Source organism: Diospyros lotus, chromosome 15, assembly GCF_014633365.1.
Source record: "Diospyros lotus cultivar Yz01 chromosome 15, ASM1463336v1, whole genome shotgun sequence".
NCBI classification, from domain to species: Eukaryota; Viridiplantae; Streptophyta; class Magnoliopsida; order Ericales; family Ebenaceae; genus Diospyros; species Diospyros lotus.
Window position 1 is genome coordinate 29,702,839 of NC_068352.1, and position 24,677 is coordinate 29,727,515.

Here is a 24,677-nt window from a genome sequence, read left to right on the forward strand (position 1 = left end):
TAGATCGAATATCAGAGTCCTTAATTTTAGCAGTAACCATGGTAATTGTTATCTATTCAGTGAAATATTATTGCTCTTGCATAAGATTTCATTATCACCTACACCAGCATTAGGAAGTTTCTAACTTCTTCTTCCTTGGTCTTTTCTCAAGCACGCTTGACCAGTATTAAGACAATTATTTGCCTCATTTATTGGTAATCCACCTTATTTCTTCCTGTCATTTTCAGTTTAGATGAAAAAAGATAAAGGTTGGGGAGGGAATCAGAGTTTAGCACTTAAACAAAACTCCTCTGTTAAGCAATAGATAATGACAGGACTTGCAAAGGTACTTTGGTTGGACACATTGTTTTTGTGCAGTGATTATTGGTGGATCCTACTTTTGCAGTTACTTTTACTGTTATTAGTGGCTTCAATCTTGTTTTACCATAATCAATTGATTTCCAGGAAGAGAATGGAATAAAAGGAAGAAACTGGAAACCCAACACCTTGTCCAAAGGTTTCTCAACACTCAAGTACATGGGACTTCAACTTCCAATATAAAATTTGTCAATACATGATATCTTTTTTAGTTTATTTTTGTTTTGTAAGAGTCGAGGGAAGATCATACTTATACATGGTATTTTTTTCTTTTTTACAAAACTACTGTTCTCTTAACTCAAGCTCCTAACTATAAAACAACTGAAAACATGTACTAATCCTTCAATAATCACCACATTGGAGTTACTCAGAGTATTGTGCTGTAAGTGTGAGTGACATGTTCAGACTCTGTTTTCTAGATAGAGGAAAAAAGTTTCATTAGATTTGATCATTAGGGGAAGAGTTTGACAAAAAACATTTCCATACCAAGTGGTTTCCTTCAAATTCATGGTTGGCATTCACCACCTACGGCGCACATTAGTTTTCCCACCAGGATGAGCCTCACAAAGTTGAAGCAGTTGACCCTTCTCTTCTGTCAAATTGTTCCTTGTAATATGGACATAAACCCAACCACATGATTGCACTTTCTAGGCTCTGCCTTCATAATCTCATTTCAAAAACACTTAAAAACATCTTCCACTAGATGCCTATGGTATTACCCATAAATCAGGATTTTCTTTCCTCTAAAGGTAAATAATTCCTGGCTAGCATATGTACTGAATATGGGTTTATATGCTAAACAAGGCTCTGTTTGTGGATGATATTTATTTGGTATCATGTTGAAATTGAAGGACAATGCATGTTTTACACCCACAAATTATACTCGTTGGCTTTGGTGTGAGCCCAAAATACTAATAAAAATAAACCATAAAAAATAACAACACATCAAGCTTCTCTTCTATTGCTTATTACTGGTCATGTCAGTTACATAAATTTTAACTTTTCATTAATTGCACCGAATTCGTGTTTATTTTATTTGAACCACAAGAGATTAGTGTGGAATTTTACCCTATTTTTTAAGGGGACATAGAAATGCTTGTAAAACCCTATATCTGAACAGATAAAAATAGAGTAGTTGTCCTTGCAAGCTTGAATTTGGTACGGGAATGAGGTTCATGTGGCTTGACATTTTCAGGCTTCTACCAGTCAATTGCCATCCAGGTGCCCTACAGGTTGTCAATAATCACATAATTCATTTGGCCCAGAAAAGATGGCCCTGGCCCTGGAGGACCCCAATTGAAGCTCAGAACAAAATGACTTCCCGCATGCTTCATGTGTGGGATTTTTTATCTCAGAGAGTTAATTTCACTTTTATTAAAGGTTAATTACTTTTGTTCCATTTACAAGTTCCTCATCAATCATATCACTTTTTGGAAAAAGAAACAAGAGAACCCCAAATGGATCAACTGTTTGGGATTTCTAATTCCATTACATAAAAAAAAAAAAGAAAAAAAAAAAGAGTGCTCTAATGGTGTGGAGACAACCAACCTAATCAACTTGGAACCTATTCTTTGATTACAGGTCTACTAGTATATGAACACAAGTGCTTAATTTCTACCACAGCAGATCACTGATACAAAATGGAAGTACATGAAAATGGATCTCAAATGAAGGCTATTCTGTCCCTTTTGTTTTTTGTTTTTTTTTCATGAATCCATCATGTATTTACCTGGTTGAGTAACCAAACAGCCGCCTTCTTCCTCTCCCAGGATCCCCAGAACAAGCCTACATCAAGATGGCATAGCGCATACTGTCATTCACCATGAGATGGTTCATCTCAGATATCCTAGCCAACTCACTGGACACCCACACCCCATCAGCTCCATTGATGTGAGGCTGAGAAAGGCACGAAAACAGCGCGAGAGGGGCCCGAACCACGCTGCAAAGGACCGAGAAACCACCCCACCCGGACCTTCTTCCACCAGCAAAGATTGCTACCTCGGCTCCATTCCCATCCCCAAACATGTTCTCATCGGCCACGCGGGGGCTCTTCCTGATGTTCTGGAGGTTCCTCCTCATCGCCGCCACCATCCGCCACATCCTACCCTGTAGCGTCCTTCAGGATGTTTCCAGACTTCGCAGAGGGCGCTTAGCAACTGAGGAGAGATTGGCTTGAGGGCTCACTCCCTATATGGCTTTGGATAGTGGCATGTTGGTGGTGGCCTTGCTAGTGCTTGTGCTTATCACAAAGCCTTATGGGGTGTGCTTTTGAGGACTCTCACTTAATGCTATTTTTCCCTATTCTGGTGGGGTCATTCAAGCCCAACTTGCCGACAAAGCTGCCTGATATTGCTAGAGCTTTTTGTATTGGGATTTTTGAGCCATCTATTTCACTAGATTTAGCATAACACAGAGAGAAGTTTAAGGTACCCTTCTGATCCATACAGACTCCCGAGTGATGGGTCCTAAGTTAGATCAGGAAGATCTAAACCATAGAAACTTTCTTGATCCTGAGATCTCAACCGTTCGATGGTGAGACATGATTTCCCAGACATGCTTCACCATCCATGGCAGATGGAATCAACTTCATGTGTGTATTATACTAACCAGCACCCTGCATTATTTAAGAGCTTAATAGGATTCTCATGTGAGAATCTGTACCCCTATGTGACTTGTCTCCAGAATAATTTCACCACTTTAGTGGTCTCTCGCATTGTTCTCTACAACATATCATCCATTCATATACTTAAAAACACAAATGTTACGATAATGATTGTCTTTAATCAGACAATAGCATCAAAATGATATGACAATGATATTTAATGTAATGATTTCTTGTGTTAATGTTAGGATAATCATAGTTTTTACAGGATTCTTATATAGAAAATATTATCAAAATGATCTGACAGTGATATTTTGCAGAATGATTTTTTGCCAATTCTGTTCATTAATATTACGCAAACTCTTAATCGACAGCGATTTCGAGACCTAATTACATTGTTAATACATTAAAACTAAACTCTTATTTGTAAGGCAACTTTACATGCAAAAGCACTATTAGTAGTCAATTATACCCATTGATAGACTCAACTCAAAACTTGACTGAAATATAATATAAGAAAATTAAAAAAAAGTTGATTTGCTTTACGGTTATCCCTCTTGCTTAATTAGTTTAATCAACTTGAATTTTCTAGTCATCTTCAGTTTTGTTTTCTGGGCATGAATGCTTTTCACCTGTTTAGTTTATGGCAAGAGAATGGATAGTTGGCAAACCACTATCGCTATGATTAGGTTTCAGTTTAAAAAATGTTTTGTCATCTGTAGCTACCTTTCTATACTATCACATTAATGAATGGCTCTTGGAATTGTCTTAAAGGTTCTTTTGTTTGCTAAACAGCCCTACATTCTCACCAAACATACATTCAAGTCAAAGTAGTTCGTTCCAATGGAAGCCAATTGAACTATTCATTAGGGCTTGACTGCCCAATATCTGACTGAGATTAAATAACCAAATTTGTATGCGGATTGTGGAAGATTGTTCAGCCCAAACCTTTTTGGTACCCATAAATGAAATAAGAATAACCTTTTTTTTAAATGTTGATATTGGCTGAAACGCGTTGAGTAGGTCTAGATAATTTTTTAATTCGTCCATGATCACTAGCTTAAGTTGAATTTAAGTTTTAATCCCACAAATAAAAATTTTAAACAGAATTTTCATACAAAGCAATGTGTCTCGTTAATTGCATAAAGAAAAGGTTATGAAATATTTTCCTAGTTACTATTAAATTGTATGATTTTTTTTTAAGTAAATTGTATGATTTTAAGGGGGGTGTTGAATGAATGTGGACGTTTTTAGGGTATGTTGTGCTGTATAATGGAATTAGGTTCTGTAAGCAAGATTTGCACCTACCATAGCCCCATCTAGGCCATATTTTGCACTGGGTAGACTCCAAAATCTTCTAGGGGTAGGCATCATTTTCTTTGTGGCCCTAAAGTAGAATTACTAATATTAATAATACTCATAATAGTATTCTTACATGATGATGAGTTCTCCTTCAAAAGACTTGGGTGATTGAGCAATGGAGAATCCATAAAACTGAGGATGAGTTTTTCCCCCGCGGGGGAGATGGAAAGGACATTTTATTATTTAGATTTATTTAATTTTTAGATTCTATCATTTGTTGAAATTTCAGGCAATAAATAGGCTCATGATGCAACCGGATATTAAGTTTTGCTTGATATTGTTTTTATGGAAGGAAATGCACTTGGCCATGTTCCATTAGAATGGTCCCCACCTCACCAATCCAGAGCCAATTTAGCAATCCATTTTCATAGGGTAATGTGTTGAAACACAATTTTTATACAAATTTTCAAGCACATCCAAGTAAACGGCATTACTCCATATATGAATTCCTGTCTACAGTTGGTCCCAAGCTCAGACCAAAAAAAGAGACTTGCATTAAGCGAGCATCATTCAAACATGAATTATAATCCCACATAAGACTTGATATGTTATCATGCAAGTAAACAGCCTCTGTGCAGAGACACTAAATGTTATTTTTTCACTTCCCAAAATCTTTTCTATTATCACAGCATAATATAAAATGCTCCAGAACTCCTCTTTATGTAATCAACTTACTCATTTATTTTCCATCACATTTCCACATGGAGATAGGCCAGGTAAAGGAATAAAAAAGAAAGAAAGAAAGAAAGAAGATTTTGGGACTAAAATTCTCTTCTTCATGCTATATCCCTTTTTATCTTTTATCTGTGTACACCAAGTAATTGTGGTAAGAGAGAGTACCTTTCCATCATAGACTGCCAAGAATTGCAGACAGCCAGAGTTTCAAAATGATGATCTGTTTGCTGAGGCATATTTGGTTCTGCTAATAAAATCATCAATTGCCATTGTACCCAGTTCCCCACCAAACCTAGATCTAACAGTAACTGTTTGTGTCTCCACCTCCTTGGGCCCAACAACAGCCATCAACGGTATTTTCTGCTTCTCTGCAGTTCGGATGAGTTTAGGGAGTCGCTCGCCACTGCAAACTTCTGCTCGAATACCATTTGCTTTCAGTTTCCTGGTCACTTCATTACAGTACTCAAGCTGTTTAAGGAAGAAACAACAACAAAGCAGTCAATTAAGTGCAACAAACTACAACCACCAATGGTGCTACAAAAAGGAGAATATTATCCATTTAGTTTTGCATGGTATACAAGCGTATCCATATTCTAAATGTAGGAAGAATAGTACACAAAAGCGAGAAAAAGACTAGTCCACAGACTCCACAAACTTCATTCAAAATACATGTTTTATCAACATTGGAGTGGACAAGACTAGAGGTAGAACAGGAAAATTAGGTACTCCTGCAGGCAAAATGAACAATTAGCTATTACATTAACTTAATTGCTGATTATGGCTTTGGATGTAATATTATGTTTCCACAAAATACTAGTAAAACCAATGTATGTGCAGTATTGCTTAAACCAATGTGAAACATGGTACCAAAATTGATTGTTGTCAAATTTATTACTTCACCTTGAAATGGTGATGACATTGCATTAAGGATGTGAAAAAGGTTAAATAAAAAGGTAAATGTGCAAATATGAAAAAATAGGAAGACATCCATAATAGCCTATGATGCAAAGTTTAGACTACCGTGCAACAAAAAATGTAGTAGTTCAGAGCATATAGACGTCATTGGAGGGATCTTTTTTACAAGATTAGGTTTTCATTCCTTTCAAAAGAAATCTTAAAATTATGGAACTGAAACAAACAGCAAATGAGCAAAAAAAAGAAAATAAGGAACTGCAAATGAGCAAAGTTGTATTTACTTGTGTATCTGTCACTGGTAAAACTCGAGCTTGGACTGGAGAAAGCCATAATGGAAAATCTCCAGCATAATGCTCTATGAGGACTCCAAAAAATCGTTCCAAGGATCCAAGAACTGCTCTATGAATCATGATAGGCCGCTTCTTCACTGAGTTTGAGTCAACATATGTGATTTCAAAACGCTGTGGTAAATTAAAATCAACCTGTATATATAGGGAAAGAAAAAATCCATCAAAGCAGTTTATTGAAACTAAACACTGGCATTCAAGCTTGCAACCCAGTTTCATTTACACCAACGTGTTTATTCTGTTAATTAACCAATCAATACGCAAGGAATTGTGTTCAGGGCTTGCCTATATATGGTTGAGCAGTTTATTGAAACTAAGCATTGCTATTCAAGCTTGCAACCCAGTTTCATTTATACCAACATGTTTATTCTGTTAATTAAGGGAATCAATACACAAGGCATTGGGTCCAGGGCTTGCCTGTATGGTTGAGCAGTTTATTGAAACTGAATATTGTCATTCAAGCTTGCAACCCAGTTTCATTTATACCAACATGTTTATTCTGTTAATTAACCCAATTAATACATAAGGCACCATGTTCAGGGCTTGCCTGTATGGTTGAGCACTGCCATTTCCTTCCAAGAGCATCTTCTATTTTGAGATCAATCTTTGGACCATAGAAGGCACCACCCCCTTCATCAACCTGATAGCTCCAACCTTTATCATCCAATGCATCTTTAAGGGCAGATGTTGCTTTTTCCCATATATCATCACCTCCCACAGCTTTCTCTGGCCTGGTAGAAAGGTTCACTTCATACTTACTAAAGCCAAATTGCAGCAATATTTCTTCTGTGAGATCTAGAACACCCCTGATCTCATCTTTAATCTGATCATCTAAACAAAATATGTGTGCATCATCCTACACATAAAGACAAAGAGAACTAATTGTGAATAATTCCAATACCATGCCTGCGAACATGTAATAAGCTATTCAACCTTTCAACTTTGACAACTACCAGAGCATACAAATACATGGGCTAACAGTATCCTCAGTAGGAAAAATACCTGCGTGAAACCCCTTACTCGGAAAAGGCCATGTAAGCTTCCAGACAATTCATATCTATATACAGTTCCCAGCTCTGCAACTCTGATTGGAAAATCCCTATAAGAGTGTGGCTTCCTTTTATAGACCAAAATATGGTAAGGGCAGTTCATTGGTCGAAGCTGGTAAAGTTCTTCCTCAATCTTCATCTGGTCATACATATTCTCTCTGTAGAAGTCCAGATGACCACTAATCTTCCAAAGATCTGCTTTTGCCACATGTGGAGTATATAACAGATCATAACCATGTTCCATGTGAGTCCTTTTCCAGGCATCTTCTATTATATTCCTAATAACAGCCCCTTTTGGATGCCAGAACACCAAACCTCCGCCAGCTTCATCCTGCATAATTTTCATGGAAAGTTGAGTTGGAATTTGTAAATTCATCTTTGCAGATGAATAGGAATGAATTAACTTTTAGAAGAACAAAATCAAATGAGCAAAGGGTAAGCCATTAATCTTCGATATAAGTTCCATAATAGTAATACAGTTCAAATACAATTGAGGTGAGAACTACCTGTATAGAGAATAGATCAAGATCTTGGCCAAGACGCCTATGATCCCTGCGTTTAGCCTCCTCTCTAAAATGAAGATATGCTTTCAATTGTTCTTCATTCTCCCATGCCGTGCCATAAATTCTTTGAAGCATTGGCTTATTTACATCTCCTCTCCAGTAAGCACCAGCAACAGATTCAAGATCAACAGCTTTCCTGTTAATTTTTCCTGTAGACTCAACATGGGGCCCAGCACAAAGGTCCCACCATTCATTACCTGGAAAGGATTATAGAATAAGAAAGTGAAAAGAGCAAGCACAGAAGACATTTTCAGAACTTGAATTTTTGGCATAAGACTCTCCATCTTTTGTGTATATATACACTATTGTCCAAAGGGAGGGATGCAACCTTGCAAGAAAGGTTGTTAAAATCAGATTTTAAGTGGGATCGAATGAGGGTTCATAAAATTGAATAGTAAAATCATAAGATTTAAGAGACAATTAAAAATACCCTTTAATCTATGTAAATATAAGTTTATAATGACATAATTTTATAAAAAATGAATTAATATTGCTTAATAACATGATTATTTCAACCTTATTCCTTATTATGAATTAAATACATGTTACTTATTTCAAAATAACTTCATCTATCAATTTCAAAAATACTAAATAATATAAAATTTTTAAATATTAAGTCCATTTATCATCATTCATCCATCCATAATGAAAATTTCGAATATTAGTTTATATAATGTAAATTCAATATAAACAAAAAACACACATTGGCAAACTTCTACATTACAAGAAATAATTATAATAAAAGCGCCAACAAACATTCAATTGTTTATAGAAACCAACAATAATTCACTTTCAAACTAAGGAAACCAACAATAATCAAATTATAGAAAGGCAGATGAAGAAAAAACAAATGAAGCTGTGGTGGACAGGAATCGTCAAATCAGACTAAGAAATTGCAAAAGAAGAAATAGACAAAGTTGTATACTCCTTTAAGTTAAATCAACGATAGCACCAAGCAATCAGAATTGTGAATCAATTTGTGTTACATGAAAACGGCAGCACTGAGAAGGCAAGCACGAAAACGTCAATTCGTGTTTATGAATCGACGGTGGCTCAGCCAACAGTTTGTGTTTGTGAATCGACAGCGGCACCAAACAATTGAAGTTGTGAATCGATAGCTACACCGAGCACCAAGCAACCATGCAACAAGGGGGAACGACGAAAGGCTGTGACGAAGTTGTTTGAGAGAGGCAAGGGTTCACAGAGGCAAAGGGCATCCCTCGAATCAGAATTAATACTATGCTGGCTAGAGACGGTTGTAGAATTTTTAACCTTTCTGTGCATGAAATCTAAAATCGGTAAAATTATTGTCCAACTCTAGATTCTACCAATTTTACCGAGTTAAATTAGGATTCACTCCAATTCTACTACAATTTAGATTTTATATGGGCGTTAAGTCGTTTAGAAGTTCCTAACATATAAAATTGTACGAGTTGAATCGAGATTTTGATAACCAGTGTATCCAAGAAGATACAAATTTCCTAAAAGTTCTAAAAAATAATCTCCCTTGACCAAAGATGCAAAGAGCACTCTAATTCCTCATAGAATGTTTCCTCTCCCCCACACACCACACCATTAAGAATGGAGCTATCTTCCAATTCTTCTTCTCAAGTCTGCTCGGACATTCTCATCCCTCTAAGGAACATAGCTGCCTAACTGACCATGACGTTATCCATTCCACCCAAAACTCCCCAACCATTTGACGATACAGCAGCATATGATATGATTCACCCATTCCCCTACTTCCTTGGACGTACAAAATCATTCATCATAAACTTAACCCTCTACATTAATTTGTCAATAAGAAAGCCTAGTGTACTCTAGTCCGAACATAAAAGCTCAACTTCAGAGGCCTCCATATCATATGTCAAACATGTCTTCATTGAAATAGGGCTTTTTCCCCACCATACTGAACAAAACCAAAAAAAAAAAAAAGGGCAATAACAACAAACAAAATTCACCCAAAGTAAAGAATATGCTTCCTTTTTACTTACTCAAGCATACCAATGGACCATAAAAGAAAAGTTCAAGCTCTTACTATTATATCAAGCAAGGATGTGTATTTTCCTTATAGGTTACTAACAATTTTCTAACTGATTTTGCCACAACCAATAACCAATACCATATTTCCATGTTCAGTTTTTATCTTCATGAAGTACCAATCTTTTAATGTGAAAAACCAAAACAGCATTGAAAACATTTTAACTGCTTACAAGCGGTACTAGCCAAGTTCCAAATCATTAAGTCAATTTTGCTTCTTCAGTATCGCAGCATAAACAAATAGAATCTGCCACCTTTATGCATTAAGGCCATGAAATAAGGGTGGTAGAAGAACATCACAAGGGGATCAAAGAATAAGGTTGCATATGAGAAAATGCAAAACATAAAGCAAAAAAGTTCAAAATGCATAGGCAAAAATGACATTTACAATTTCTCTTAACAAAGTGCAGGCTTTTTCTTCTGTTTTTTTCCCTCATAACCATTGCCTAGGAATGTAACTCAAACTGAGCAACCTGAACATTAGCATATTTCACGCTGCAAAGTTGGTTTTATATCCTTTAGGAACCCTAAAATAAGCCTAGCTCATGTTAGTACTTAGTAGTTGCCTTTAGAAGCCATTTTGAAGTCATAAATAACAAAATAGCCTAGAATAACGACTTTGTAATTAATATGCATATTTGAACCCTAGCCCCTTTGAAAGTTCACATAAGATGCATCAGCTACATCACTAGTGTCAAGCCTTGAGGAAGAGGCTTGAGTTCGACTATTTAAGAAGAGAAAGAGAGAAGGATCGGACAAAGAATTTAGGAGGGAAAGTGAGAGAAGAAATTAGAGAGAGAAAATTAGAGGGAAAGAATTCAATTCTCATTCCACAATGAATTCCCATCCTCCCACTTAAGAGCCTTATATAGGTTGTTCCTCGTGGTTTACATGCACCCCGAGGGTGTCAGGTCTAATGGATCTGACAAGAATTTCTCAAAAATTCCGCAAGGAATTCTAGAGAGTTGGTAGAAGACTTGATCGAAGGAAAAGAAAGAGAGAGAGCGAGAAAGAGAAAGAGAAGGAAATTTAAGAGGGAAATTCGAGATTCAATTCATTCATATCCTCTTTGGATGAGATCAATCTCTATTTATACTTATCTCTCTCAACAATTGAAGTTCTCCCGCCTAAGTACAACTTGTATCCTAACGGCCAGCGCCACTTGCAATAGGCATGTGCGCATTAGTTATTTTGTTCCCTCCTACTCTCCCAAGTTACACTTAGTTATTTAGGCGGTACATGACAATTACCCACCCCTTGAGGAATTTCTTATCCTCAAGAAATACAAAGTAAACTTGCTGCCCTAGGGAATTGCTTGAGCAAGTCCGGAAGATACTCCCACGTGTTGTCTTCCGTGGGTAGATGGTGCCATTTGACCAGTACTACTTCAATTAGGGGCACCCCCTACTAATAGATCACCCTTCTATTGAGGATAGCTTCTGACTTGGTTGTAGGCTCCTCGCTCCGAGTTCCAGTTGGTAGTTTAAGGCTTTCAGGTTGGCCCCCCACGTATTTCTTTAGTAGGGGCACGTGAAATACGGGATGGATTTGAGAATTTTCCAGCAATTGGAGCTTGTAGGCTACTTTGCCCACCCTTGCTAAGATGGGAAAAGGGTCGTAGTACCTCAGACTTAGCTTCGTTATTGGCTCATCAATTATGGCTTTAATCTGAGGAATTCTAAGCTTTAAGTACACCTCTTCTCCTACTAAAAACTCCAATTCACTCCTTCCTTTGTCTACTTGTTGTTTCATTCTGTTTTGTGCCAAGGCTAGGTCCCTTTTTAGCTGTTGTAGCAACTCCTGCCTCTGCTGGAGGTGGTCATCCACTGCTACAACATTAGTTAACTCCGGTGGTGTCGGTAGTAGGGGGGTTTGTACCCAAAGAGGGCTTCAAATGGTGACATTTTGATGGAACTGTGGTGACTATAATTGTACCACCACTGGGCTAGAGCTAGTCACTTATACCATCCCTTGGGCTGTTGAAAACACAAACACCTTAGGTAATTTTCAAGGCACTGGTTAACCCTCTCAATCTGCCCATCTGTTTGAGGGTGATAAGAAGATGACATGTTGAGCCAGGTTCCCATTGATTTCAGTAATGTCTGCCAAAAAAGGCTAGTAAATACTCTATCCCAATCTGATATGATAGTTCTAGGAACCCTACGTAGCTTGATGACTTGATCAAGGAACACTCGTGCAACTTCTTGAGTGGTGTAAGGAGGAGATAGGCCGATGAAGTGGGCAAATTTCGTAAATCTATCAACCACCACCAATATACAATCTCTACTCTCTAATCTGGGCATCCTTTCAATAAAATCCATGGAAACACTCTCCCACGCTTGTTCCGGAATGCCTATGGGTTGTAGTAACCCCGGTGTGGCCACAGTTTCATACTTGCACCTTTTGCAAGTGTCACAAGTCATTACAAATTAAGTTACCGTCTCCTTTAACTTAGGCCAAAGAATAGTTGTTTTACCTTGTGGTAAGTGTTTTGAATTCCTGAGTGCCCTCCCAAGAGGGACCCATGTAGGGCCTGGAGAATCTTGTCTTTCACCTACTGGCAGTCTCGAACCACTATCCTTCTGTTATACCGGAGCACCCCATTATGTAGTGTGTATCCCTTTCTGCTATTAGGATCCAATATCAATTGCTCTAGAATCCTTTTGATTTGATCATCTGAATCATAGTTGCTGGCCATCTCCTGGTACCACTCCGACATTACCGTCGTGATGGCTGCTATCTCTCCTTGCTCCTGACATCACGATAAAGCATCTGCCACCACATTGTCTTTCCCTTTCTTATACTATATAATGTAATCGAGACCCATCATCTTAGGCATACCTTTCTTTTGTAGTTGTGTGGAGTTTCTGTTGTAGCAGGTATTTCAAACTCTAGTGGCCAGTCCTGATCACAAATTAGCTACCCTCCAAGTAATGCCTCCACTTTTCCATCGCCATTAAAATCGCCACAAACTCCTTCTCGTAAATGCTCAATCCCACATGCCTTAGGGCCAGTGCTTGGCTGAGGAATGCTATAGGTCTACCCTCCTGTGTTAGTACAACACCTATACCATTATCACCCACATCGGTCTCAACCACAAAAGTCTTGCTAAAGTTCGGTAATCCCAATATCGATGCCTCGCTCATGGCTTGCTTCAACTGCTCAAAGGTTGTCTCAGCTTCTGGCCCCCATCTAAACCCTTCCTTCTTTAGCAACTGCGCTAAGGGTCTACTTATCAATATCCCTTCACAAACCTTCTGTAGTACCCAGTCAGACCTAGGAATCCTCTTAATGCTTTAAGGGTGGTAGGTCTGGGCCATGCTTGCATGGCTGCTACCTTGTGCGGATCAATGCTAACCCCCCTTCCGAATATGATAATGATATAACCCAAGTATTCGAATTGTCTTTGAGCAAATGAGCACTTTGACTTCTTAATGTACAATTGGTTGACTCTAAGGATCTCAAAAGTAGCCTTGAGGTGTGTAAGGTGTTGGTCAAAAGAATGGCTATACACCAATATGTCATCGAAAAATACAAGGATAAAGCTCCTTAGGTGCGGTTCAAATATCTAGTTCATTAAGGATTGAAAGGTAGCTAGTGCGTTAGTGAGGTCAAAAGGCATTACAAAGAATTCGTAATGGCCATGGTGGGTTCGAAAAGCTGTCTTAGGAATGTCTTGTGGGTTCATTCTAATTTGGTGATAGCTTTCCCTAAGATCCAGTTTAGAAAAAATGGTGGCATCCCTTAGTTCATCTAGGAGATCTTCAATGAGAGGAATGGGAAATTTATCTTTGACAGTTAAGGCATTCAATTGTTGGTAATCCACACAAAAACGCCACGACCTGTCTTTCTTTTTTACTAATAGCACTGGGGATGCGAAGGGGCTATGGTTGGGTTGAATAAGAGAGTGTTGCAGCATTTCTTTGACCATTCTCTTTATTTATGTTTTCTGTGCTGGGGGGTAACGATAGGCTCGGGCATTACAGGGTTCTGATTGAGATTTCAAGATGATGGAGTGGTTGTGGGTTCGAGGTGGAGGTAAGGTCTTAGGCTCTTTAAATAGATCCTCATATTTAACCAAAAGTAAATCGAGTAAGTCAAGTTGGTTTAACTCCCATGTTTGTTAGATTGGACTACTGACAACCAGCATCAGTTCTCCCCAGCCATGCATCACCCATTTGAAGTCAACACACTTACAATGGTTGTACATTTTATGCCCATTAGCTACGGTCACTGATAGTGGGGTGGGGTGGGTCATTTTGCATTTCAGTTCGTGAGCAGTAGTTTCGTTCAGGAAGCTATGAGTACTGTCACTATCGATCAACACCATCAGCCTCTTACTCCCTACTTGTCCCACCACCTTGATAATCTTTCCCATAAGGCCACCCTTAAGAGCATGAAAGGAAATTTCTCCCCCTTCTTGTCCTTGATCTTCTGCATAATCATCCTCTGTCTCTTTATCTTTTTCCTCCTGTTCTTCTTCCCTTGGGATTTCCTCTTCCTTCCCTTTTGCTCCTTCCATGTTAAGCAGGTGCCTCTTACACTAATGGTTAGGTTAGTATTTATCACCACATTTGAAACATAATCCTAGCATTCTCCTCTGATCCATTATTGGGACTCTATTAACCGTGGTATTAGGACCCCCTTTTGCTCCTCCCATGGACACTATAGGCATCAATGCCTTAGTGTTGCCCCATGTTAGGTATCCAGCCACTTGCAACCTCGATGCTGATTTGTTCCTCTTACATATGGCCTATAGAGTTAGTTCTAGCAACCTTGTCTTATCTGTTGCTTCCCTCACAGTGACCAGTAAGAACATTTTTACCATGGACGTTAGCTCGTCTTTTAGGCCACTAATGAAACTAGAGATAAAATATTGGTCTGTGAGAGTGAGTTGAGCACTCCACATCAACGCCCCCAGCTCTTCGAATTTTTCCTGATACTCCATAACCATCCCTTCTTGCTTGAGTTTGTTGAATTCCTCAATGACATCAGTCATGTTCCTTTCTCCAAACCTCACACACAATTCTTCTGTGAAGGTAATCCATCTCACCCCCATACCCTTAGATTTGGACCATCCTTGGTACCAGCTATCGGCCACATCATTAAGATATGTTGTAGCTATGGCGATCCTCTGATTCTCGGGTATGTGATAGAATTGAAAATACCTCTCACATCTTCGGATCCACCAGGGCGGTTTGGATCCTTCAAAAAGAGGTCTCTAGCCTCAATAGGTGACCTAGGCTAGATCTAGAGGAATTCAGCTCTCTTACCTGATCACGCGTCTCCTCAAAATGCAATTCTCCTGCCTCCGAAACTCCCTGTGGTCTCGGTAGTATGCCTGGTCCCGATGATCCCATCTTTGGCTCTACTCGAGGAGGAAACTCCGGTGGCAATCGAAATTGAGGCAATGCGGAAAGCATGTTAATCACGTTGTTGATCCGCTGATCCATAGACTCCCTCTGCCTTGTCAATTCCCTTAGAACTCCATCATTGGATGCTACGATATCCACCCGCAGCTTTTCCCGAATCATTCGCATTTCTTCTATGCTTTGCGTAATCACCTCCTGCGTTTGATTGAGCCCGACCTCTATCACCTCCATTCGATTCTCCAATTGCTTCATTCTAGTACCTTCTGCCATATCTCACAATGCCTCTTGAATCATAAGCTCGCCAATTATGTTCCACCTTCACTGGATCACAGCCGAGGATGACCGACTATGATACCAATTGTCAAGCCTCGAGGAAGAGGCTTGAGTTCGACTATTTAAGAAGAGAAAGAGAGAAGGATCAAAGAGAGAATTTAGGAGGGAAAGTGAGAGAAGAAATTAGAGAGAGAAAATTAGAGGGAAAGAATTCAATTATCATTCCACAATGAATTCTCATCCTCCCGCTTAAGAGCCTTATATAAGCTGTTCCTCATGGTTTACATGCACCCCGAGAGTATTATGGTAAGAGCCACTAATAGAATCGGTTAGCTCCCTCCAATTCTACAATTGAAAATTTAAAATGCAATTGAAAATTACAAGATAGCTCGTGGGGTCGTGACAACTATGAATACAATTAACAATGAAAAAATTTGTGGACGTGAGATACTTTCTAGATTAAAAAAAAAAAAAAATTTAAAGGTCTGGTTTCACAATGAAATTGAAAGGGTTGGCTCTAAAAAGAGTCAAAGGCTAAAATTAATGAAAACATGCATTCAGAAGCCTTACCAATGTGATAGATTGTTATGGTATCGTCCTTGATGCTCTCCAATATTTCTATCTTGTAGGGTTCATTGACAGCCATTATTCGTTTCTGAGCTTCATCTCTGGTAACTTCTTCTCTGATCAATGGTAAATTTTGACCAATTATGCGATCCTACAGATGATTTAACAAATAAATTCTGTACCCTGAAACCATAGGTCAATGAATATTCTTCCAAGTTTTTGAAACCATGGGTTAATGATTAAGAATGCAATGCTAGTAATCATGACAGAGTCAGCTCACCATCTCCTTCTTAATCCTTTTCAGGTCTTTATCAGCCAAAGGATCCATATCAAAATCGTAATAAAACCCATTTTCTATCCACGGACCAATGGTCACTTTCGCATCAGGGAAGAGCTTTTGAACAGCCATGGCCATCACATGAGCACACTGCATCCATGCATAAGACTGCTTAGTCCAGAAACCCTGTGGTATTTGAAAACTATTTCTTTTTTCACCTTACATTCAGTCTGTATATGTGCTACATGTGAATATACTTAATGCATATACTCATATATGACTGATAACAATATACCTAGAATCAAATGCAAAAAGCACATGAATAACACAATTGACATGATATCATATGGTTCAAGATTAGCACATGCTGAGGAAGAAATGCTTGAATCAACTCCAACTGCCAGCAACCGTTCAAGATAGCTTGGTTTCTTTAAACCCAACCACAGGTTGACTTTAACCAGGTATTTTCCTCAAACAGAAGCAGAGCCCATAGCTTTCTGGATGCATTTACTAAACACATATCTAAACTAAGTTAAGTACAGCCTGGAGAACTGGTTTTTCTGTTTTCCAAACAGGTTCTCAAAGTACGCAAATATAGCATCATAACTAATTAGCAATGCCATCTCCAAGTAGAACTTTGAACGATAACAATTCCATTGAAACAACAACCGCTAGGCTTGCTAATTCGCAATAGTTGAAATAGTTGAAAGGAATTTAAGATTCTTCTTCTTCGTTCCATATTCATATGCTTATCAAACAAAGAGGGCATGAGAATGAATTGCCATCAAACAATCGAACCAACAGCAGTGATACTACGGAAAAATCGGTTCTTTGAGAGATAACTTTCAAAGTGTTACGAATACAGATACTCTAGTACTATGTTTGGAACTAGTATCTTTTACTGAAAAGGGAAACCAAATTACTCATACATATACATTTCCAATATACAAGCAAATCACCAGAAAAACGATATATATAGTCAACTTTTTCTACTACTCCAAATGTAACCCAAAATTCCAACTCCACTTCCTATTTCCTCATTTTTCTTTCTTTCTGTTCCTCTAGTGGGAAAGCAAACGGGACAAGAAAACGAGCAGCAAAGAAACAGAGGAAGCGCAATTACGGTGTGGCGGATCCTGAGCAGCCTCTGGGACGACTCATTGGTGGGGAGAACGAGTTTCTCCTCCTCCTCGGGCGCTGCCTTCTGTTCAGCGCTGGAGGCAGCGGCGTTGGTGGCCACAGCTGACAGAGTAGAGAGTCCATTTCTCCCCCTGCGGAGAGCTGAAACCCTAGTTTCTGGCTCTGAAAGCGGCCTGGAGACTGAGAAGGCTTTTGCGGAAGAGTGGGAGAAGAAAGGAGGCCTTGTGAACAAGAGAGAGCGAGGCGAGAAAGCCAATGCCTCCATGGCCAGCATCTTCTTCTTTGCTTCACTCTAAGCCGAAACCAATCGTTTCCTATGCTTTGTGGTGCAAACTCTCTCTCTGTCTCTCTCATCTCATCTCCACATTAGATTTTTGTTTCCAACTCAAATATATTTGAAAGAAAACTAATATAACTATATAATATAAAATATATATTTTATTTTATTATTAATATTTAAATAAACTTATATATTTATTTATATTTTTAACTCTCTCTTTTTTTTTCATATGATACTCGAATATTTCGTTATTTTAATTATATCTTTAAATTTATATTTTTAAATCAATTTAATTATGTATTTTTATGTGATAATTTAAACTTTTTATTATTTCGAATGCACTCCTAAACTTATATTTTCAAGTCGATTTAATTCTTAAATTTTAACGTAAATAAAATATTATATGTATTTTTTTCATATAAAAATATATGAGTTAAATTGACTAAAAAATATAAATTTAGAGTCACGTATAATCGAATTAACAAAAATTTAATTTATCATAAGAAAAAAAATTAAAATACATAGATTAAATTGATTTAAAAATTAGATTCAGAAATATAATTATAATAACAAAATATTTGAATAGTTGTAAAAAATGTAAAATTAAAAAAATAAAAATGTGACTTTAGCTATTAGTGAGGTGTAGACATAAGTGACGTGAAAAGGCTGCAATTTACTTTTTAATTAACCTTAATATAATAGTTAAGTTGTTTAAAAAATTAGTTTATTATGTAAATATCATAAATTTAAACTTTATAGACATAATTAATTTAGATTTTTTAAACAAAATAAATAAATAATATTTTAAGAAAACATTTTATTAATAATATTTCATAAAATTAGAAGATAGTATTTAATTTAAAAGATACCTTTTTTAATTTTTAAGTTAATAATATATAGAAGGATAGGATGAGGACAAACGAGGCGGCCCGAAGCCTATAAATACCCTCCCCGTCATTCGCATGCAAGGGTTTGGTTCTTTGCCCTTCTTTAATGGTCTCTCGCTCTCGCTCTCGCTTTTATCTTTCATTCGGTAAACCCTAGTTGGACGAAGCCTTAATCGCTTCGTCGGCAAGCCCTAGCTCGCTATATACACATAGTTCGTGTAGTTGTTTGGTAGTAGTGGATCCAATGAAGCGAGCGGGGAAGGAGTCGAATCATGCGTTCATGTGCGTTGCTTTGCCCAAGAAGGGGCTCTTCTTCAAGTCCAAGGCACGTCGGACGCCCTCCGAGCTTGTCGGCCAAGTCCGGCACCTTCTCAACTACATGCTCCGCAACAATGAGCCTCGCGAAGCCAAACGCAAAGAGAAGGTTTGATTTGTTTCCTCTTTTATAGTCGTTTTAATTTTTCATCTATGTGAAGTGCGCGGACGCTCTGTCGTCGATTTAGGGCTAGGATTTTTGTTTGGTTTTTTAACTTGTAGAATGTCGTTGTTTAGCTGAACGGAGGAAATTCAAATGGTTGATTTGGACGCGGTTTCTAGGAATTGATTAATACTCCATTTTCAAAATTGCTTGAGTTTTAAGTTTCAAAAGTAGCAAGCACATGGGGGAAAAGAAAAATATAGATGCTGTAAGCAAGAGGATCAGAAAAAACAGCAAATTTTCTTCCATCTTCCTTTACAACATTTTTCATTTCTTCCACTCCTCATACGCATGTCTAATTCATCTTTTTCGTCACATGTATAAACTATCTTAATCATGTTAATACATTTTATTTGTAATAAGCATTATTCTAACCTCATGAGATATGGTCTGATTATCACCTTAGTTATACTCATATTTTACAGATATTAGTACTTAATTATCTAACACTTTGCCATACAAGTATACAACAAATTTAGTCTTATCCTCATCCAAAAAAACTTCACTGTAGCTTTAAAGGGATTTTACAATTAAATAAAATATTTGGCACACGTCTCTACTTTACCCGTCTAGTTTTGTTTTTAGGAGTAGCATCTTCAATAATCTCCCCTTCCTATTGATCAATAACATGAGCAAAGATTACTATGTTGCAGGATCCTTGAACGGTGGGCATTTAGTATCTTAACTCCATTGTTTATCCATTTGAGTCACATTAATCAACTGTGACGTCATATTTTTCTTACTCTTAAAATTTTCACTAAACACTAAGTCTACATGTTTAAACCCAAATCTTCAATGTGAAACTCATTTCTTATTGTGGAATATAGCTCTTTATAGGCGTTTCAGAACATACAGTTTTGAACTGAACTGACTTATTCACTCTGTGCAGATATCTGAACTGAGTAAACTCTTCCTGGAGATGAGGACACTTCTCTATGGTGATTCTGAATCAGAGCCAGTACCTGAAACTTGCTCACAGTTGACGAAGGTGTTCTTCGAAGGCGACATCTTGCGCCTTCTAATTAACTGTCTTCCCAAACTGGATTTGGAGGTAACTAACTTCTGAATTCTCATATGTTCTTGGTTTTAAGTTGTATGTTCTTCATGTTTGACTCATGATAATTCGTTATCTCCAGGCGCGTCAAGAAGCCACTCACGTGGCTGTCAATTTGCAAAGACAGCAAGTTAACTCGCGGCTGATTGCATCTGATTACATGGAACAGAATGCAGACCTTGTGGATGTTTTGGTATTAGGGTAAGCTTTATATTTATTCAAATGAATTCTTAGAAGTAAACTGTTGCTTCTGCTTGAACATTAAAGATTGAAATTTCTACAATGGCTTATAACTTCTTCTTTTACACTGTTTTTGTTCATTAGATAGACTGCTATAGCATTAAAATAAATTCGTACGGTTCAAACAATCATAAAATCAAGCCCTCTAACCCATTAGAAAGCAATGGCTTGTTTTTGTTCAAGATTTGTACCATTAGAGCATGTCATTTTATTAACTACTTCAATGGCATCATTGTTGGTACTTGTAGGTTTTTTTCTAATTAAGTTGTAACCCTTTGTTTCTAATGGTATTTATGTGTTGGAGATCTGAATTCTAGTTGTTAGGTTGGTGGATTGATCTCTTTTATATGTTCATTTCACCTTTTGTGTTTCTGGTCGCCGGCAACGCTTGATGGTTAGTTATGGAGATCCCAATATTGCACTATCTTATGGTCCGCTGTTGAGAGGCTGCATTCGTCATCAAGTTGTCGCAAGGCGAGTGATGCTAACACAATCTAGCAAGGCCGTTTTTTAAAGCATCAGTTTGGTAATTTACTGGTGTTAGAAATAAAGGATCCATCAGCCTGGTTTGTGTAATCGACTTCTTGTGGTTGTGTTCACAGGCACATCTTAGAGTCAGAGCACTTGAAGTTGTTCTTCGACTATATACAGAGCCCAAACTTTGAATTAGCATCAGATGCTGCAGCTACTTTTCGAGTTGAGTATGGTGAAGATAATCTGTGATGGTTTGTATATCTTTCGGTCCTGTGTTACGGTTATCATACTGTTGGCTTGAATATCGACACAACTAATACTTACATACGATACCAGGAACTTCTGACGAGGCATAAATCTACAGTTTCTGAATTCCTTTCCAGAAATTACCAGTGGGTAAGTGTAGCAGTGGTACAGTTACTTAAGTTATCAGCATATATAGATGGTGAATAATGTAGCTATCTTAATATAGATTTCTGACCATTTACTCCCCAAAACACATTCCAACCATCTTTCGGTTACAGTTCTTCCAGGAATACAACTTGAAGTTGTTGGATTCTCCTAATTACATCACCAGACGGCAAGCCATCAAGGTACAATTTGCTACAATTGCTTCTTTATACTAGCGCTATGGATGAGTCGTCAACATAATGTGTCGTTCCCTTTAGTTTCTCTCGCGATCATGAGTTTGTGTTAGATGATCGATCCTTTATCCCTCTTTGTCCTTTACTGCCTTTTAAACTATCGTATCGACCACCTTGATTAAATCTATACTGTGTTATTTATGTAGTATCAGACTCAAAACATTTGTTGTCATATCTTCCAGCTCTTAGAAGATATACTAGTCAACCCTTCGAATTCTTCAGTGATGATTCATTATGTGAGCTCCTTGGACAACTTGAGGATCCTAATGAATCTGCTGAGGGTATGTCACTCTCAATATATATGCACGTTCACACCTAAACACGCTCCAAGGGTGTTCTTGGTGCACGAGAGTTCCCACATTGCATATATGTACTTTCACACCTAAATACCCTCTCTTTATACAAACATGTACATTTTAAGATACGTCTTTGCACATCTCACAACAGATTATGTTGATTTCATTTTCACAGGACTCAAACAAGGCAATCCAGTTAAATGCTTTTCATGTGTTCAAGGTCTATTACAGATCCTGAACTTTTATAGTATCATTTCACATGTGAATCAACAGTTGCTTATGGTTTATTTTCGTGATCTCGATTCATCCATCTCTGTGCCTCCATTTTACAGCTCTTTGTCGCCAATCCACATAAACCTCGCGACGTCGCTGCCATACTCATCGCAAACAGAAGCAAGCTCCTCCAGTTCTTGGGCAGCTTCAATCTCGACAGAGGTACGCACGCTAATCTTCCTTCTATCCGATCCTTTACAGTCACTCAAGTGAAGACTTACCGACTAAACTCTGTTCGCCTTGCAGCAACCGAAGAGTTTGAAGCCGACAAAGCTCAAGTTGTCAAAGAAATAGCAGTACTTGAACTCAAAGATACTCCCTTCCCAGCTTTGGAGAAATGCGGCATCGCTTGCTAATTAACACTGAATAGGGAATGCACCAGTAGTTTAGTTTTTAGCAGAACTGCAAAGCAGATTATGCATCAGTTTAGTCATTTCTAGTTTGTGTGCTTCTGTTTTTTTTTTTTTTTTTTTTTGGGGGATGTGCATATATAGATGGTTTTGCAATGACAATGTTTAATTTGTTGTGTTTGATAAAGATTAGGGATGTTTACAGGTCTGGGTAGATCCAAGAATCGAACTGAACAATGCTATTGGTTCAGTTTTTTTAATGGTCAATTTTGGTCATAGATCCAAAAGTTTGCACCTAATAAAATGCAATTCCATTTAGGGTCTAACCCTTCCAAGTATAAACTCTACTTAAACCGATCCATATAATAAACTTGCCACACAGTGTAGCCCTAAGCCTAAAACACATGAACTTCATCACACATTGCAAACTGTTTAGAGATGCAATTAGTTAACTCACTACTACCTGTCTTAGCATGCTTATTGGCTATTACTCGGTGAGCTAAGTGCTCATCTCTCCTTCGCAACTAAATTTTACAGGAAATTGATTCACAGCTGATTGCATCTGATTTCATGGAAAGTACAAGGAACTTTCATTAATTTTGAAAGTTCCAAGGCCCAGTATGTACGAGATATAATTTTGTTTTCCAAATTTGATAGTATTTTAGTTGTTTTAAAAATTTTAACAGGGGAGGGAAAAGTGAAATGAGCTTTAACAAAATCAAAGAAAGTTCCTATAATTTTCACAAAATGCAAAGATATGTTCCACTTTTGGTTCTAGAATGGACCCTGAAACAGTTTTGGAGGGGCATTTGGTAAGACTTTCCATGGAGACCCTCAAGCTTTATGGCCAGTTCTCTTTCTTTTCCATCAAGTTCTCCACTAGTTTCCAGTAGGTTTATCAGGCGGGAATTGTTCCCAGCCCATGCTTTCTTGATGAATTGGTGTTTAGGTGGGAAGACTGAAAGCAACATGTCACAAGAACCTAAAAAACAAAATCATGCAATAAACTCAGACCTAACAATGATAACAGCAATCACAAGTCTTAATTCTACTATAAACAATGAAATTCAGGACGAATTGATCAGCGTGGGTGAGATGCTCAGTCTTGCCTTGCTAACAAGGGCAAAGTGAGCATTTCAACCACTCGATCCAACAGCTCAATCGACTAACTCAAACGGGTAGAGCAAGCGCTTCACCCAATCCACTCAGCAAAGGAAGAGCTGGCATTTCACCCATGGACCAGACAGGCCAGTCAGCCGACCAACCAAGGCGAAATATAGTTATTCTCCTACAAGACAGAATAGGGTTTCAGTCTAACCTAAAATAGAAAGTAATCGAAACCCCCAACTTCCAGCATATAAGATCCACATATATCACGCAAATCCTCCATCTTCCGGCCTAGATGAATTAGCTTTCTCAATACCAATTGTCATCAAATTTATCAGAAACTACAGACCTGAAAATTTTGAGTGTTTCCCGCTGAAACAAAAGGCATGGCTACAAGCTCAAGAGCCATAGCACTGATTTGCATTCTTGGTTCTCTTTTCATGGTTACCTCTGCTCAGAGATGCTTGAGCCACACTTTCACATCGAACAGAGTCTTCAGTTCTTGCGCAGATCTTCCATATTTACAGGCTCATCTCCACTGGAACTATGTTCCATCCACTCGAAAAGCTGAGATTGCATTCAGAGTCAGCCAAGCTTCAGAAGGATGGATTGCGTGGGCAATCAATCCAACCAGCACAGGCATGGCTGGATCACAGGCACTCGTGGCTTTCCACAACTCTAATGGAAGTATGACTGCTTATCCAACACCAATAACCAGTTACAGCCCCTCAATGCTCCCAGGAGCTCTTAGCTTTCAGGTATCAAATCTATCTGCAGAATACATAGAAGATGAGATGACCATCTTCGCTATTGTTGGCCCACTGGATCATGCAACTAGCCTTAGTCACGTCTGGCAAGCTGGAAGCTCTGTGTCGAGCAATATTCCTAATATGCATGCAACATCTGGGGAGCATCTCCAATCAATGGGAAAACTAAATTTTCTGTCCGGTTAGTCCAGGAGGAAGGATGGCAAGCCAGACGTTGAGTTCCAAATCATCAATAAGGTTATGTTCTATTAGTACCAATATTTGAGATTGTCATCAACTACTTGCAGT

General features: G+C 38.1%; 4 protein-coding genes across 7 annotated transcripts; 2 read left to right on the plus strand and 2 right to left on the minus strand.

The window, feature by feature from the left end:
• Positions 1 to 1,906: 1,906 nt before the first annotated feature.
• LOC127792013 (uncharacterized) lies at positions 1,907 to 2,691 on the minus strand. Its single transcript, XM_052322291.1, has one exon. The coding sequence runs from the start codon at positions 2,455 to 2,457 to the stop codon at positions 2,143 to 2,145; it is 315 nt and encodes a 104-aa protein (XP_052178251.1). The 5' UTR covers positions 2,458 to 2,691; the 3' UTR covers positions 1,907 to 2,142.
• A 1,998-nt stretch (positions 2,692 to 4,689) lies between these two features.
• Positions 4,690 to 17,904, minus strand: LOC127792004 (threonine--tRNA ligase, chloroplastic/mitochondrial 2). The gene is made up of 8 exons (XM_052322278.1): positions 17,523 to 17,904; positions 16,403 to 16,549; positions 16,126 to 16,273; positions 7,814 to 8,067; positions 7,261 to 7,638; positions 6,806 to 7,114; positions 6,193 to 6,393; positions 4,690 to 5,464 (listed from the first exon to the last, which is right to left on the minus strand). The coding sequence occupies exons 1-8, from the start codon at positions 17,811 to 17,813 to the stop codon at positions 5,204 to 5,206; spliced, it is 1,989 nt and encodes a 662-aa protein (XP_052178238.1). The 5' UTR covers positions 17,814 to 17,904; the 3' UTR covers positions 4,690 to 5,203.
• Positions 17,905 to 18,803: 899 nt separating this feature from the next.
• Positions 18,804 to 22,833, plus strand: LOC127792006 (putative MO25-like protein At5g47540). 4 transcript variants are annotated; one of them, XM_052322282.1, is made up of 11 exons: positions 18,804 to 19,130; positions 20,074 to 20,235; positions 20,321 to 20,439; positions 20,878 to 20,952; positions 21,081 to 21,174; positions 21,289 to 21,348; positions 21,477 to 21,545; positions 21,779 to 21,877; positions 22,068 to 22,112; positions 22,225 to 22,327; positions 22,412 to 22,833. In XM_052322282.1, the coding sequence occupies exons 1-11, from the start codon at positions 18,951 to 18,953 to the stop codon at positions 22,519 to 22,521; spliced, it is 1,116 nt and encodes a 371-aa protein (XP_052178242.1). In that variant the 5' UTR covers positions 18,804 to 18,950; the 3' UTR covers positions 22,522 to 22,833. The 4 variants fall into 4 exon arrangements, with proteins under 4 accessions (XP_052178242.1, XP_052178241.1, XP_052178244.1 ...); XM_052322281.1 differs by having other exon boundaries at positions 22,225 to 22,833; XM_052322284.1 differs by lacking the exons at positions 21,779 to 21,877; positions 22,068 to 22,112.
• A 1,175-nt stretch (positions 22,834 to 24,008) lies between these two features.
• LOC127792009 (cytochrome b561 and DOMON domain-containing protein At5g47530-like) lies at positions 24,009 to 24,575 on the plus strand. Its single transcript, XM_052322288.1, has one exon. The coding sequence runs from the start codon at positions 24,009 to 24,011 to the stop codon at positions 24,573 to 24,575; it is 567 nt and encodes a 188-aa protein (XP_052178248.1).
• Positions 24,576 to 24,677: the final 102 nt, after the last annotated feature.

Bases quoted from the DNA above. Each gene is read 5' to 3' on its own strand.
- LOC127792006 (XM_052322281.1), top strand. From the start codon at position 18,951: ATGAAGCGAGCGGGGAAGGAGTCGAATCATGCGTTCATGTGCGTTGCT. The intron at 20,440-20,877 runs GTAAGCTTTATA...CTTGATGGTTAG, and splicing joins GTGGATGTTTTGGTATTAGG to TTATGGAGATCCCAATATTG. The intron at 21,349-21,476 runs GTAAGTGTAGCA...TTTCGGTTACAG, and splicing joins TTTCCAGAAATTACCAGTGG to TTCTTCCAGGAATACAACTT.
- LOC127792009 (XM_052322288.1), top strand. From the start codon at position 24,009: ATGGCTACAAGCTCAAGAGCCATAGCACTGATTTGCATTCTTGGTTCT.
- LOC127792013 (XM_052322291.1), bottom strand. From the start codon at position 2,457: ATGTGGCGGATGGTGGCGGCGATGAGGAGGAACCTCCAGAACATCAGG.
- LOC127792004 (XM_052322278.1), bottom strand. From the start codon at position 17,813: ATGCTGGCCATGGAGGCATTGGCTTTCTCGCCTCGCTCTCTCTTGTTC. The intron at 8,068-16,125 runs GTAAGGCTTCTG...AATCCTTTCCAG, and splicing joins CATAACAATCTATCACATTG to GTAATGAATGGTGGGACCTT. The intron at 5,465-6,192 runs GTAAATACAACT...TTCCTTAAACAG, and splicing joins TACCAGTGACAGATACACAA to CTTGAGTACTGTAATGAAGT.